Source organism: Enoplosus armatus, chromosome 4 (assembly GCF_043641665.1).
Source record: "Enoplosus armatus isolate fEnoArm2 chromosome 4, fEnoArm2.hap1, whole genome shotgun sequence".
NCBI classification, from domain to species: domain Eukaryota; kingdom Metazoa; phylum Chordata; class Actinopteri; order Centrarchiformes; family Enoplosidae; genus Enoplosus; species Enoplosus armatus.
Window position 1 is genome coordinate 13,388,216 of NC_092183.1, and position 16,984 is coordinate 13,405,199.

Consider the following 16,984-nt stretch of genomic DNA (forward strand, 5'->3'; position numbering starts at 1 on the left):
AATCATTTACATCTTTCTTCAGGGTTTAAATTTCAAACTGTTCTATATAGATGAGTGAACATGAAAACGTTAAGCATGGGCCTTCCTATGATGATTTGCCATCTCTGACACTGCATAATGAAAATCAGAAAACATAGCTCTGAATTTCCCAGTCTAGAAAAAAACGTGAAAAAAGGGCACACAGGCACACAAATAAAAAAAACTCAAACAAGTCAGAGTTTGAACTGCTCAGAATTTTTATTTCGAGGGAAATCAGGGTTAAAATTAAATTAAAATATAAAATTTAAATGGGCAAGTCTGTCTTTAAACTGAAGGTGTTGACATAAGGAGTAGGCAACCCTCCAGAAGGGAGGGAGAGAGGCGGGAGGGAAAGACAGGAAGCTACAAAATGAAGTTTGGGGGATGAGCCTGGTCATACAGGAAGTTATGTATAAAAAAAAAAAAAAGACGAGACAGATGCAGTTAGTTATTATAAACCCCACCCCCATCTGAAATGTCCTCATATGCAATCAGTGCTATAGCTCTCTCCTTTTCCTTTTTCTGGTTTCTTGTTTCTTGTTTCTTACAGGAAGTTTTAGATCATTTATCTTCTTCACTCGCTCTCTCATCTCATTCTGTCTTAATGTAACATCTTTTCCTGCAGTTTTGAAAAAAGTAAACAAAAAGTCCTTCAAAAATAAAATGCAGCAACCACATTTCATGTTCTACTATTACATATACAGTATATATATATAAATACATACATAAATATCTTACATGTACAACCAATTTTGAAAACGGGGGAAGAGAGAACCCAAAAGACTTATGAGGACTTGTGGAGGTGGGGGGAGCAGGGCGAGGAGGCCCAAAGTTGCTCATTGTGAGGGTAGTGTGTCTTTGTTTTTTTGTTTTAGCTTTACACACACGCACACACACAGCCTTTTGGGGGAGGGGGAAGCATTCCTCAGTTGGCCCAGTAGGGGGAGCTGCCATAGCTGGACTTGCTGCCTTGGGATTTCTGCTGCATGCTGCTGGACTGACTTCGCTGACCAGGACCACCCTGCGGAGAACAAGAAGTCCACTCAATCAATCATGTTTTAGACCAAGTAACTACCTAACAGGTGTATTTAATTTCCCATGAAGTTTATTAACCCTTTCCAGCTGCAAGAACATTTCTAGGTGACTTTTGAGGGACTCAACTTCACTAGCACAGCCCACAGAAACCTACAGATCCATTTTAGGTCCCTGCAGTGTGGTTCCTGCTCCCTGAAAATATCTGTTCCCAAGGTAGTACTTTCTGAGGGCCCAGGAAGCATCAGGGTAGAGTTTTCAATGATGACTGCTACTGACTGCTCAAACAAAAGCCTTTTAGTGCCTGACTTTTTAGTTCTTGGGGCAAAATGTTCCTGTGACTATTTGGTCAAAAAGACCTATTAAGTTTCTGAATACTGCAGGCATGCAGGTTAATGCACAGGAGCAGTCTTGTTTGGTTGCTCACCTACGTCAGCTAACTACAACTCGATGCTGAGGTCACAGCTCTTCAGAAAACATGGGTGTCTAATACAATGGACAAAATCACAAATACCCAGATTTACACTTCTTATGATGCAAACTTATTTTGTGAAACCTTGGGTGGGCAGAATGTGATGTATGCATCGACTTAGTTTACCTGTCCGTCCTGTGTGAGGTGATGGTGCAGCAGCTGGGAGTGGGGCTGTTGGTGCGGTGGCAAGATGTGGAGGAAGGGAGCAGGGGCGTAGCCAGGAGCACCCCCAGGGTTCAGAGGCCCGGTTCCTCCCAGTGCTGAAGGCAGGCTGAAGGGAGGTGGTGTCCCTGTGTGGAAGCCCTGCTTGTCAAATGACTGAGGAGAATCGAGAGAGACAAAAGGTTAAAATACAGGTCAACTTGATCAAGTAAATGTACGTACAAAGGTTGAGAAACAAATGATATGAAAATCATGTACATTTCAATTAGCATTCCCTAAAAAAAAAAAAAATCACTTAAGTGTGATTGTAAGACTTCTATCATCTTACAAACAGGCCCAGCAACAACAGGACAGCAAGTCACTTACCTGAGTTTTGCTGTAGATTGAACCTCCCATGTCAGGTACTCCTCCACTGGTTCCTGACCCTGACAGTCCTGGTGCTGAGAGGAGAATGAATGGGGTGGAGAAGGGAAGAGATTGGAATTTAAGAGGGAAGGGAGGAAAGCAAAAAAGGGCAGAAGAAAACGATAGAGAGGAAAATCAAGGGGTTAAGGGGGAAAAAGAACAACTGTCACTTCACTGATAAATAAGCACTGAATGTTCATTTCCACGGTTAGTAGGACGGGGGCAGCCAGTAGGAAGAAGCATATTAAGTGAGGAGGCGCAGAGGCATGTTTCTCACTTTTTTATTTTTATTATTCTTTACACCCCCTGCATGTATCCATTTATGTGCACTTCAAAGTGCAATCACACACATGCATATACACACCTTTCTCCAGAACACTCTCGACTGTAGAATCATCTGCAATTGTGAGTACATCCGTTTTTCCCCACAAGAAAATGCCCACTGACTTTGTGTGTGTTGTTAGAGAGTGCGCGCACATGTGTTTTGTGTGTACCTTTCCCTGGGCCGCTGCCCGCTGACTTGGCCTGTGACTGGGCAGAGCCTCCGTACCCTCCCTTACTGTACTCCCCACCGTGGGCTTGAGACAGGTCATCAAAGGCTGAAGGAGGAGGGGGAGGAGTACAGAAGAAGAGAGGAGGCAGAGCGAGCATGAGAGGGAGGGGGTAGGAAGAGAAAGGAGATGGAGAACAGATGAGGCAAAGAGAAGTAAAGGAAGAGGAAAGAGGATGGGAGGAGTAGAGAGAGGGGGGCAGGGGAGAGAGAGGCGGTAAGGTAACCTGACTAAAATGGCAGCAGCGTCTATATTGAGCCGTGTCCAACTTCAGCAGGGGGTTTGAGCTATGCATGCAGCACAAGCAAAAAACACAGGCCCAATTCCACACGCACATGCAGCATTTGGTGTACATGAATAAAGGGTTGGAAGTGGAGTTCTCTTTTGCCTCCCTCACACTTATTTTATGCCAAGGGCTCTGTAGACACACACCAATACCTGTACTCTTAGCTGTACCTATATATATATATATATATATATATATATATATATATATATATATATATATATATATATATATATATATATATATATATATATATATACACACACACACATATATGACACCGGTATAACCTTTTCAACTACTTTTGCAGCAACAGTTTGTGGTACTGTGATAACTGACTAATAATTTAAGATAAACCTGTGCTGTCACAGTTTAAATAGACACGCACAGGCTCAAATCAATTAAATTCAAAAGCTAAATTACAACTGCTGGATATAAACTTCACAAAAAAACTTCACCATTACTTGACTCTGAAAAGAATGTGCTGTGTTAATTGACAGAGCCTTCCTGCTGTGTCCTGATCTTACCTGTGCCATATGCATGCTGTCCGTAACTGGGCTGATGCTGTTGGTGGTACTGATTGGAGGGGTTTGCCAGGCCCATTGTAGGTTGCTTAGCTGAAGCAGGAGGCACAAAGACGGTGGGGCCATACTGGAAGGCTGAGGGAACTCCCGGCACACCAGCATAGTACGGCAGACCTGTAAGATGTCAAGTTAGAAAATGAATGCAAGTGCAATGAAAGCAGATTGCTATCCAAATGTCTAACAACAATGAGAAGTGGTCTTGAGCTTGTTAATGAGCAGTGTTACATTAATACAGTCTACACAAACTCAAATTGGCTTTGTGTCTACATTAACAGTTGTATAAAAAAAAAAAATCAAAAAAGTTCTAGCTTCAAGTACTCATTTCAACAGGCCTTATAAACATGAAGCCAAAAATAAAGACGGAAAATGGTAACTAAACCTGGAATTTGCATTAGGAGTAAATGTTAAGTGCACAGATGAGTCAACTGGAAATTAATTTGCCTAACATGGTCATCATTAAACATAATCTAGCTTTTCCTTACCAGTGTATCCATAGCCAGGGGGCAGAGGGGGATTGAGGAAGGCCTGGTTCTGTGTTTGCTGACCCTGGCTCTGTCCCTGGCCCTGTGTTCCTGCCTGGGGAGCCTGTTGGGGCTGTGACTGCACCCCGGCTGTAGACAGGCTGGTTGGGGGAGCTGGAGACGAAGAATCATTCCTGCCAAACTTTGTCGCCTCACCTGGACAGAAAACAATGGTAGAATAGACAAAACTGAAGATGGAAAAATAAATCTAAAATTACGTTTCCGGTCTGTTGAACAGCTAATGTGAATTATCACAAAGCCACTGAATTAAGAAAAAGTGCTTCACCACAGTTGCTGATAAGTCGAAATCACTATGTTGATGTAGTCAATATACTTAATGCTCAAGTGCAAAAATGATTGCTATAAATGGAAAGAAAAATGGTATGGACAGACAGTAGTTCTATGAAATGGGGAGTAATTCTGCCAATTGTTCCGTGTGAGTGTATCTAGAAACATAATGCAAGGTCATTAGATATAACAACTCAAACTCAACATAACATTTGACATACCAGAATATGGATTATTGGTCAGGCCATCTCTTCCGGGCATAGCAGCCGTAGTACCAGGGAATGTTACACCATAATAGTCCTGTGTAGAAAGAGGGGGAAAAAAAAAACTATAATTAAAATGCTAAAAAACAATACTAGAACCAAAAGTAATACGCAGCAGGGTACATGATAGAACAAATGCAGTAGACTCACCATAGGAAGGCGAGACTGCAGCATTTGCAAGTCCTCGTATCCATAGATCTGCTGTTGAAATAAAGACAATGGAGGGAAGAACTGGTGATTATTTAGTACCATGTTGGGGTCTCTACTAAACCTCTCTGTTGCCTGAAAACTCTATTTTAGTTTTATCTTCTAACCAGCTTTAGTCAGTGTATCAGTGCATCCCATAGATGCCACGTTTGATCAGAACCTACTAAAACAGTCAACACTGAAAAGCACTATAGAATAAGGATTTAACTCACTGCCATACTTGTTTAATTCAGTGTACCCACTCATGGTAAATGCAGGGCTCTTTGTAAGGCCTCATGTCTGTACACCTTAAACCAAATTGATGACGGAATGAAGATGCAAAACTGTTCTCTGTAGGTTAAAGCCTTGAGAAAGACACTAAACACCCATCTATTCTTCGTGGTACAATCCTTTCCCTTTAAAAAACCCAGGGGACTAATCAATACACAAGCAAGTAAACTATCAGGAAAGCGTGTAGTTACCGGGTAAGCAGGAAGCAAGCCACCAGGGCCCATAATGTACTGGTTGGCCAGGAGAGGCGGTACCCCTTGGGCCAAGTTGGGAGGAGCTTTACCTGGCGAGGAGAAACAAGGATTTTTTACTTCACTTAAAAGGGGGTGAGAATCACTTAATTTTGAATTAAGTAATCATCTTGTGAATTGTATTTCGACATAATCTAGAAATTTTGTATAGACCTGTACAGTCTTAGTTTAGTGTCAAAACAGCCTGATTACATTTACTGTGAATTAAAGTTGGAAACAACAAAACAAGGGGAATTGTATTGAAGATATAGTATTTTTAAATGAACTCCTGTGTTATGGTGATGTAATTACTGTGTGGACCCTACCGGACGTAGTGGTGAGTAGGGGTGCCGTGCGGCTGCCTGCTGCTGAGAGTGTGGCATTTGTGCCATTATGAGTTAGACCCGGTGCTCCAGATGGGTGCAGACCATTGATGGTTGAGCTGCTAACAGCCAGGGGAATTGAAGGACTGGGATTAACAGCTTGGCTGGACGACGATGATGAAAAGGCATGGAGGTTGCCACTACTGCTGCTCTCCTCATTATTTATCTGACAGAACAGGACAAGAGCAGAGACGGTGCGTGAGAGGAGAACCAGCAACTGTTTCGTAGGTCAGCCTAAGCCTCAAGGCTTAGCAAAAAGTCTGGCACTCAAATGACCCAACTGCACAACAAGTGTCTAAATTTTTCGGCAAATACACCACATATCCTTTTATTACCACAACTGCAGAGTGATGTAGTAGATGGAGTAATTTTGTGACTGTGTGCAAGCATGTACACACTTACAGTGAGGGAGGAGCTTGTGGCGAGGGCTGATCCAGATGAGTGAGTACTGGTAACGTGACTAGAAAGAGAGTAGAGTGATTCTGTCAGCCTGCTTAAATCTGATGCAGCAACAAAAGTACTTGGAAGTACCAGGAAGCATGAGGGGAATGATGCGAGATTCAGTGAAAGATATTTCCACATAAAGGATTAAGATATGTGCTTGTAACCATCATTATCTCCAGAAAAAAAACACACACAAATAAATCAATCAATCGGCAATATAAAATGCCAATGTGTCTGAACCATCCCATACCTGCTGAGCGAGGGGATGGATGTTGAGTGGGAAGGTGTAACTGCAGGTGAGGGGATGTGGTGGCCAGGGCCACTGTCACTCGTCATAACGGGAGACTCAGTTTTCACTGTTCTCGATGACGTAGCTGGTTTAAAAAAAAGTGAGAGATATTGGTGTAAATTATTGTGTGTTGATGTTACAAACTGATTGTGGGAGGAGGGATAAAACAGAATACATAAAACAAAGTAGGATGAGAAAGATGGGTTGAGTATTACATGGTCTTTATCAAACCTCATCCACTTTCACTGAAAGGACTCTTTCCACTTATCGGATGCATTTAGCAATCAATATTAATTATATTGGATTTTATTAGCCACTCCAGTGTAGTTCTCTAGAGCAGACAATGCTTAATACTTACTGTCCTGTGTGCTCTGCGACTTCATGCCACTGTAGCCATTCTATGAGAACAAGAAATTATCAAAGTCTTAGTTTCATCATTCTGCTTTCTGTCAGGGATTAAGCAGACATTGAGCCCTTTGGGTTGCTTATGCAAACAGAGAGAAACAGGTTTATCCTCACCGTGAGAGCAGCAGCTGAGGGGACATCTTTGCTCTGAGAGAAGCCTAGATGAGGTGGCAGGGACCGTGGGCCACTGCTCTCCACACGGCTAGCTGCGGTAGGGGCTGTAGAAGAGGGTGGAGCCGCTGCACTGGGAAGACCCAGGGAGGGGGAGGGCGTGGCACTGGGTAAACCCAACGATGGTGAGGGGAAGCTGGGATCTGATACAGCTGACGGTAAGGTGGATAAGCTGCTCATGTGTTCACTGTTTATAGAAAGGAAGAGGGGGAAAGACAAATACACAATACACATACTGAGAATGTGGCAGAAGTAGAGTCATGGTGTATTATCACTGGTTTAATTTAAAAACATACAAGCCTTTCCAGCTGTAACAGCTAAAATGAAGACATTCTCTAAACCCTTTTAGCTCATTGATAAATGGCTATAGTGCTCTGCTTTTTGCAATTCCATCTGGAATGGTTTCCAATATGTCTTGCTAGACAGATACACACATACAAAAAATAAGAATGTATGAAGGTACAAATTCTGACAAACCTGTGCCTCACACACACAATTCAAAACAACACACACCTCACAGGTCCAGGCTTGGAGAACAGGCTGCTCTGTGGCTGCTGTGTGGGAACAGCAGTAGGGCCAGGCATGGGAGCTAGAGCTACTGGAGGAGGGGCCTGAGCCGGGGCTTGTTCCCTGGCCGACTCCGTCTGTGCCATGTCTACCGTTCCACTACCAGCCTCAGACCCAAAGTCAAGAGCTCCAAACTGAACATTCAGGCCAGATATATCTGCTGAGCCCGGCATCTCCACGGCTGACGACGGGATCTGAGTAGACAAGGAGGGAATTAAGTATAACTGGGTCAATATACTTAATCACTTTTTATTATTTTGAATTTGTTTTTGTACTACGTGTAAAATGTTTATTCCGTCTGTCCTTAACACATGCCCAGTCAGCTAGCTGGTTTGTCTCATCAAGCAGGTGAGAGCAGATCAATTATTTCAGACTTTCAGTTTCTACCCTGTCGTGCAAGTAATATCGCTCTTTTGCTATTTTTGCATGGATGTTATTACACTTTTCAGTCTGATAAAAAGGTTCAGATATCAGAAAGTTTACCTTTGAGGGAGGAGGTACTCTGCGTCTCTGTGTCTTTAGCTGCCGCTGAGGGGGTTCTGTGATGGGAGGCTCCATGCCTGGCAGCTTCACTCCTGGAGAAGCTCCATCTCTTATAAGAGGGACTGAGGACTCATGACCTGAAAGAGATTGATGGTGGCAGTCCCATTCACATTGTTGAATACAGCACGGCAGCGTTAAAATGATTGTTAGAGCAAGACATAATGAAGATGGTGATACAGCCATGATGCCACAGGTCCAAAAACGAGGCAGAAGGAAATTTAAATGTTATTATTCTCTCTGTTCTCTCACCTTTGCTACCATGGTTACTAAATAGCTCAGTGGGTCATGTAGCACAATCTGCTGTTGCTGGTATTCCTATCCAATTAATCCAATATTCAATTATGAAAATAACTGGTTGAGTTGTAGCTCTAATATCATGTGGTATGCTCATAGTATAGTATAGTAGTCATAGTATGATACTGTTCTGCAGTCCTACCTGGTGGGGTGGGGACCTGTGGAGCATGTTCTGTGGTGAGAAGGATGGAGGACTGTTGCTGCCTCTGAGCTAGCTGGCTGAGCACCGCTGATGGCTCAGGCTGAAGCTTCATCTCCACTAAAGACAATGGGGACAAATACATTTATTCATATAACTCCTTACTGCAGTGCGCCGTATCTCTTTCAATGTTATCATCAAGAACAATTAGTTAAGATTTAATAGTCATGTCTTAAATTTCTGTGATGGATTTCTTATTTACTTTGAGATAAACTTACAGTGTTGGGCAGTAACAAGGCCGTTGTCAACTCTCTGAGCCTTGACTTCTACAGAGGGAGAGGAGGCAGGAGCAGGGTTCAGTATTGGAGGCGGCCCTGCATCTTTGGAAACACTACTGTTGTTGCAGGTGACCAACGTCTGACTGGCTCTCTGACCAAGCCGAGGACCGTTGAGCTGCTCTGATGTCCTGATGTCAGAGGCAGGTGTTGGCTTAGGTGCATTCAAGGACCCAAAACCAGAACCCAGGACAGAGGACTGGGAGGATGAGAAAAGCAAAACAAGAACTGAATACACTGATACCATATTAGTGTGTATTTGACACATAAAGATGCATGCAAGTGTTTGCACATGTTTAAGAGTGTGTGTGTCTGTACCAGTGCAGCATGTGCGTAGGTGGTACCAGCAGAGGCGGCATGGGCGTAGCTGTTGGCTGTGGCGTGTGCGTAGCTGTGTGTTGCAGTGCGTCCATTGTGGTGGGAATTGGTAAACACCAGGCTTTGTCCCAAATCCTCAGCTGAGGGGCCATCGACTATCGCCCCCAAGTCAGAGTCCATAGAACCCCCGACAGCCACTCCAGCCTTAGGCAGTAGGCCAGCCAAGTCCACACTGAGGAGAAGCAGGAGACAAGAGGGCAGGAAGAGTGGGAGGTGTGAAGATTGGGAGACAAGACAGGTTTTGGGAGGAGGGTCGACAAGGAGAAAATAGCCGCAGATTAATAAAATGTTATTCTCCAAAACAAAGCCTGTTTACTGCCTCTATAGTGTTTTAAGTGACTGGACTGGCAGGATGGCTTACTTGTGGTTTGCTGGAGCAGAAGAGGCAGTGAATACTTTGGTCTCAGACAACTGTGAGAAAGGACAGGAAGTACAAACAGTCATCGATCAGATTAATATAGCCATATGTGCTATACTGTATATAAACCACCATTCAGAGCAAAACAGATAGTGTTACACAACATAAAATCACTCACTCTTTACCAATAGTGTTTAGTGAGTTAACATCAGTAGCCAATAACACTAGACATTAGGCAGGCTAAACAAACTTTCAGTAAGCTCTCAAACTGAAGCATTGCAAATCACTTTCAGCAGCCTTACATCCTCAGTCCAGTCTTCAGAAGTCCAGTCTTCCGCATTGCCTCCCCATGCTTCTAAAATAAAAAACAACCATGTTAATGTTGCCATTTTCACACATACTCATGATATATTCTCAGCAACCAACCCCAAAGCAGTGTTATAAAATATAGTACAGTGACTGCTTTAGTAAAACACTAAGTATAAAGTGTAAGCCCTTGAATCCAACATGAGGATTATTTTGCTAATTTCTGCTTGAATTCTGCTTTTCTTTAGCACCTTGTAGCCTGGATTTGGAAATTCTCGCTGATTTGGGGCAGGTGAACACTAGACAAGGCTGGTGCTTTTAAGCTAACAATTAAATCATTCCACAGCAAAAGTAGGAAACGGTGTCAAAACATGACATCTTATGTGATTTTCCTTACTAGCTCCCTCAGCAGGTTCGTTGCCATCCCCTTCCCATGTCTCCTGGCGAGCTCCAGAGTTAGCCGTGTAGTCAGCAGGATTGAAGGTGCTGAAAGAAGCAGAGAGTAGAAAGAAGAGACAACAGGAAAGGTGAAGAAACAACTTGGGAAGATGAGCCAACACAAGAAAAACTGAAAAGATTACAGTCTGGTATGTTGATGCTACTGAGGAGATTCAGAAACTTAGGTTTTTCCACACATTTGTTTTTAAGATATGTGCTTGTAATCACCATCACCACCTCCTCATCTTACTTCAGGCTTACGGTTTACACCAAGCATAAGTTCTTACCCCATTCCCTGGGAGGAGAACCTGTTGCCAGCAGCTGCTCTTCCTCTACCGCGACCCCCTGCCCCTGAGGACAACAACCAGATGACATCTGCTGACTGGTCCCTTTCAACATCAACTCTTGTGTCTTTTCTTTTCCATCATGTTTTATACCTGATTTTTTCTTAAAATGTAGCATTGCGATTGTGCTCAGTAAGTAAACCAATAATACAGTGCACACTCACAAATCACACAAATTGTGCTGTCAAAAACATACAAACATGGGCAAAGGGGATAACAGACAGACTGTCTTAGGTCTTAATAGTCTAAGATCTGTTTTTGGCCAAATAATATCTTGAAGTGAAGTTTTACTTTTGGTTCAATGTATTAATAGAAGACATTTAACAGTTATTGATAAAAGACAAGCAGCCAGGAGAATACATGCATTTCTCTGTGGTTAAAGCATAATCAGCTATCTGACAATTTGTTCTGAAACACGTCCCGATTGACCTATCCATTCTTACATCACTTGTTGTTACAAAGAAAGCTACAAATCAAGTCCGATTCTACAAATTTCCACCTTCTCAATCTCTTTATCCATCAACGACAACCCCCCCACCACTACACACTCAAGCAGCTGCAGGGACTGAGCACATTCCACATATGATGAGTGCTGCAATGCTCTACATGCCTGCAGACACAAATAGATATGCTGCCAGCTACGTCACCAAAGCATGCACAATAACATCGAACCTAAATCCCTTATCCAAGGATTGCAGTTAACAAAAAACAGACAATATTACAATTTGCCTAAAAAAAACAAAAAACCTAAATTCGTGGAAATGTTTGAGCAACCGGTGAACTGTAGCATGCAAGAAGGCAGAGGTTTTCAATGTCTACCAGTAAACCCAATCTGATTTGGCTTGACAATGTTTTAGTTTACCAAACTTCATGTTTACTTTTGAAATGTCCATTTCAGTTTTTATCCTTTAGTTTTTGATATCTCTTTACATTAATGGGACAAATTCCTTTTAGAAAATGTAAATGTAAATGGGTAACCCCATTATTATGGTAATTGGTAATAATGGATACCAATTTTTCTCAATTGTCTTTGTACAATCCAACTTTGCGCATAGACTTATTGCTAACCAAATAACATATTCAATAAACGTTGAAGAGGCACTCACCTCTGCCCCTCCCCCTGCGTCCACGGTCTCCCCCTCTCTCTCCAGGAGCCACCTCAAACCCATTCTCCTCTAACCGACCTGAAATCCAACAAGAAACAAAAGGGACAAGGAAATTGAGAAATTAAATTAAAACTTAAAAATTAAAGAGGCATTATCAATACTGGCATGGGAGAAATGCCTCTGAGCCTTTGTCCTTTTCTTACCTTCACGCCCTCTGCTGACGCCTCTGCCCCTCCTGTTGGACGCCCCACGTCCGCGACTGGCATCCCTCTCTCCTCCTTTCTTCTCCCTGCTCTCCTTTATCTCTGAGGGCCCTCCTTCCTTCCCAAGGCTCCTCTTCTTCCCCACAGTCTCCCAGGAATTCTGACAGAGGTAAACCAATGAATGAGATTGACTCTACATTGTTAAAATTAGCATGGTTCATGGCAATTTAGTCTCTGCAGAAACCCAGAGAAATTGGCATATGACATGTGAACACAAGCACAATATGTGTATATGAATGGTTTGTGCATAGACTCTTACTGTGTCAGAGGTGCTCTCCAGTAGGAAATTGATGGCTCTGTTTACATCTTCGTTGCAGTCATGGAGGGCTACCATGCACTCATCTTGAGTCTTCCCAGTTACCTCAATCAGCTGGGGTGTGCAAAACAGAAACACAAAGCGTTAAGATAGATCATCATGTGATGCAATGAGAGTGCCAATGTCCATGAATCCAGGAAGATATGATGGTCATTCAGAAAATGTATTTGTTTAAGTGTGTGCATATGCACAAACACATTACCTGTTTGACCTTGTCTTCAAAGTCAGCATCATTTTTGTCATAGATCATTTGGGCTAAACGAATCTGTTCTGCTGTGGCCTGGTAAACAAACAGAGTTCAGTAAGAAACAATACAACACAACAGGAACGCACAGTACCTGGCCTCATCATCATATTCAAACAATACATTGGACCAAAAGACACAGGGTTTTATTTACTTATTTCAATGAAAGACACTACAGTCCTGGTGAAGGACAATCCTTTGAGTGTCAAATTACATTTTACTTTCAATATCAGTATGATGACATTCAATACTAAGTGAGGCAATATTTGATTGTACAGAAAAGAGACTATATTTTAATTGACAGGACAATTCCATAGGCTGGGATGTATGTAAAACCCACCTGTATCTGTTTCTGTGGCTGTGTTGTTTGTGTGGTGGTGGGCAGCATTCTGTCCCGAGTCCCCCGGGCTTGATTGCTGACCACTGAAGTCATCATATACAGTATATACAAAACAATGTATGTACAAAATAGAAAAATCTGTGGGGGAGAAAGAGGCAAAGTGAAATGACAGCCACCTGTGAGATGGTTACACTCACAATTCCTAGTAAAATATAATAATGAATAAATGTACAAAGCCAGAACAGTATGCAGAATATAAGCAGACTGAGAGTCACTGTTGTCAAGTATACCATGTAAGACTATAACCCCATCTGTCGCACCAACCCCCCCCCCCCCCCCCAGGTTAAATTTAGCCAGCCAAGGGGGGACTGTCAGGGTGTCAACTTACAACCCTCCCTCGGTCTCACACAAAAAACATGAGTATGCACCAGCATATGTTATGGCTAGTATGAATAACACGTTTTACATATCGACGACGTCACGATAGCGACAGCCTTGCTTAAAATTAATAAGTAATCACAAAAAAAACTAGGCTTTATGGCGGTCTAAACGGTGTCCAAGGAAATCGAAAGCACACAACTTCCCTGAGTTAGATTATATTACATATAGTAACTGGTTGTCAGCTAAAATTACTACCAACTGACTACTTGTCAGCGTGGGAACACAACAAATGAGATCCACCGACTCGAATGTTGGCTGTCAGACAAACGTTTAACAGCACGGCACTGTTAGTGTTAACGATATAATATAGCGACTTATCAGTGGTTGCATTCGCCTGTATCTACCGTAAGTTGCGACTGATTCGTAATCTTATTTGGGTGAACATTAAAAGAAGCTCGACAGAAATATGAGCCGTACTAGCTAACGTTCACATTAGCGCTAGGTCAACTAGCTCTCGCTAGCGTTAGCCTGGCTAGCTGCTCGTCTTTGTTCCGTGTGCGATACACACACGATTCCTACCGTTAAAATGCCATATTCTACGGGCAAGATATTAGCAGTGGAATCATACAATTAGTTAACCTGACCACCAATGTGGTTGCTGTTCGTATAGCCTCATCGACACGGGAACAAAAAAAATAAACAAATGTGACAAGTGCGAAGATGTACCCTTTTGTGTAAAGGAAGAGAAAAGCTAACGTTGGTCACTTCACGCTAACCTAAGCTGCATGTTTAACTAGCTCAAGTTACCAGCAGGGTAACATGACTGAAACGAAATGAACAAAAAACGAGTGTCGTATCAACATTTACGACGGTCGGTGTCCAATACTTTGGGACTATGAATGTAATACGGGCGCGTGGGAGAGAAAAGTTGTCGAAAAACGTGTGGCCTGTTAATGTTAAGCTACGATATCAGCAGCAGGCTAACTGCCCGGCATGTGAACGGCCCGTCCGCATACAACGCAGCACTACAGTACAGATACAACGCCTGCTAGCTAGCGAATTAGCTAGGTAGCTAACTACCGAACAGGACGAACGGTTTCTCTGAATTGGCCGATCGGTTTTCCTTAAACTACTTTTAAAATCATACGACACGACGCTTAGGTCGTTCAAACGGCTTTTAAATCGGTACTATTAGCACAACAAACCGTTATTCTTTCTTTTACCTGCTAACACGCTTCGCTCAGCCAGCAGCAGCAGATGCTGTCACGTGACCCACAGCGCCGTTGTTCAACGTTGTGAAGCTGAACCTGCCAACCAAAACACACCGATCAGGTCAGGTGGTCTAACACCGTACCCCGACGCGCGCGTTCCTGTCTGGGAGCGCGCTTCTCTGTAATGTAATGTGTTTCCATCCTGAAGTCTGGTGGAAAGTCTTTCTTTACAAAGAGTTTATTAATATGCAGTGATGAAAGAAGTATTCAGATCGTTTACTTAAGTAAACGTAGCAATACCACACTGTGAAAATACTCCACTACAAGTAAAAGTCCTGCATTCAAAACCTGACTTAAGTAAAAGTATGCAAGTATTATCAGCAAAATTTACTACTTTATATAGCCTACTGTTGGGTAGTTTAATCTACAGCAGTGCGTCATATTCTATAAGGTCATCATATATTTGTGGCGTCGCTGTCCTTTGAGAACCAAGTATCTCAGTCCACTTTTCACGATCTTAAAATAACAGCCCTGTTTTCAGCTTTGTGACAATGCATTTTCCAGCTAATACAACGGGGTTTTAAAATAGTTGATTTAATTTAAGAAGTAGGGGAATTTTCTCAACCCATAAAGAAACACTTAATCTTAAGTTTATCAGAAAAAAAAATCAAATTCAAAATCACCAATTTGTGGTTTTCACTGGATAGGGAGGGTATGAAAGATTGTAATCTGAAAAGTAAGTCATAGCTTAAGCTGTCAGACAAAGTGGTAGTGGAGTAAAAAGTACAATATTTGCCTCTGAGATGTAGATGAGTAGAAGTATACAGTTGAATAAAATGGAAATACTCAAGTACAAGTACCTTTAATTTGTACTTAAGTACTTGAGTAAATGTACATTCCACCACTGAGTTTATGTGGTGATTCTCCCATATTTAGCAAAAGTCGGCACAGATTTAATTCCTGAAGTGAGATCAGATTTAAATTTGATGGGTTATGCTTTCAATATTGTGTCTATGGAAGTGTGTTTTTTTTCCTTGAGCCAAAACAGGTTGTGTAAGTGTCTTTGATGATGATGTAATACTAGCATAAGTGAACCTATTGTGAATTCCTACTGTGTTTAGGCTGGTTTATTCACCATATCACCCTCAGCTCATTGTGGAATATTTCCATAATAAAAGGATGGCAATTTTGGTAGCCAAATGCATGGATAAAACATCATATCTGCACACTATCCCACTCAATCATCAAATCACTTACTGCCAAATATAAATATTTCACAACACAGAACACATAATCTGATTATCAAGCACATTTAATTCCATTTTAAATCCTTAGAACTGTGTTTCAAAAACCAAGTAGCCTAAACTGAAATTACACCAATAGTCTCATTGCCTCACAAGTATCACAATCATTTATCAGAAGATTAAGAAATCTTACAATTCATTATTAAAAAAAGTTACACTAGAAAACAGTTTGCCAACTACCTACTACTAAGTAAACAGCTCAATACAACCTGAGCTCAAGTTTGAAGTAGGTTAGCAAAATATTAGTAGTGCATCTTTGGTTCAGTGCATCATCATTCCAGAGTCAGAGTTTTAGTCAAGCCCATAGCCAAACAAAAGACCAACCCTAATCAGGTTTGGCTGGTGTGGTGAGTCTGGTGGGAGTGCAGGTAAAGCACAAATTAAGATTAGACTCAAACCAGGGAAACTGAAAGTCTTGATCAACTCCAATTCCAAGGTCAGGCCTCAAAATGAACATGTGCTGTCATTTTCATGGAAAAAAACTAAAGATTAATAGTTTTTAAGACCAAGAAAAATACAAGCGAGACTAAAGCTTGTTACTAGGAGAGACTCCTAAAATTGGATCAAGACTGGGCTTGCAAAAGTACAGCCCTGCTGGATTAGATCAAATTAAAAGATACAGTATACAGTACATAAATAGCAGCTATTAACATAACTTCATTTCTGAATACCAGCCATCCAAGTTTCCACAGTAGTGTAATACACTTCCATTGTAAGATCAAATAACTAAATATGTATGGATTTCAAAATATACTGTATGCATCTGAATCAGCATATATACAGCACTGAGGATCTAAGAGGAAAAAACAAACACAAACACACAGCAATCTGTAGACACATGGACATAGTGTTCCCTTCTGATTCTAATAAACATGCAAACATGTCTTGGCAAGTTTCCGCACAAGAACCATTGTGTAACACATCTCTTCAATTTGTCCAATGCCTCTTAAAGCTTAAGTCACTTGAATATTTATAAAATGGAAAAATACTAATATTGACTCATACTGTATTTAGTGTTTTCAGTGACAAATTGTGCACTCATAAACAGCATGGCTTGCATAACTGGCATTTCTTCAGTGTATAGGCTGCACTTACAATATTAGTGATTATTGACTAAATTGATTCAAGAAATTGGA

General features: G+C 41.8%; 1 protein-coding gene across 1 annotated transcript; it reads right to left on the reverse strand.

Annotated features, from left to right (window-relative positions):
• Positions 1–218: 218 nt before the first annotated feature.
• On the reverse strand, positions 219–14,578 carry LOC139284222 (ubiquitin-associated protein 2-like). Its single transcript, XM_070904423.1, has 29 exons — positions 14,557–14,578; positions 12,953–13,090; positions 12,571–12,648; positions 12,312–12,422; positions 11,993–12,152; positions 11,790–11,867; positions 10,627–10,690; positions 10,299–10,387; positions 9,898–9,950; positions 9,599–9,648; positions 9,178–9,409; positions 8,803–9,058; positions 8,528–8,644; positions 8,032–8,168; positions 7,495–7,742; positions 6,925–7,168; positions 6,764–6,803; positions 6,367–6,490; positions 6,075–6,165; positions 5,616–5,838; positions 5,251–5,342; positions 4,733–4,780; positions 4,541–4,619; positions 3,993–4,187; positions 3,454–3,624; positions 2,584–2,688; positions 2,051–2,118; positions 1,649–1,840; positions 219–1,039 (listed from the first exon to the last, which is right to left on the reverse strand). The coding sequence occupies exons 2-29, from the start codon at positions 13,046–13,048 to the stop codon at positions 944–946; spliced, it is 3,537 nt and encodes a 1,178-aa protein (XP_070760524.1). The 5' UTR covers positions 13,049–13,090; positions 14,557–14,578; the 3' UTR covers positions 219–943.
• Positions 14,579–16,984: the final 2,406 nt, after the last annotated feature.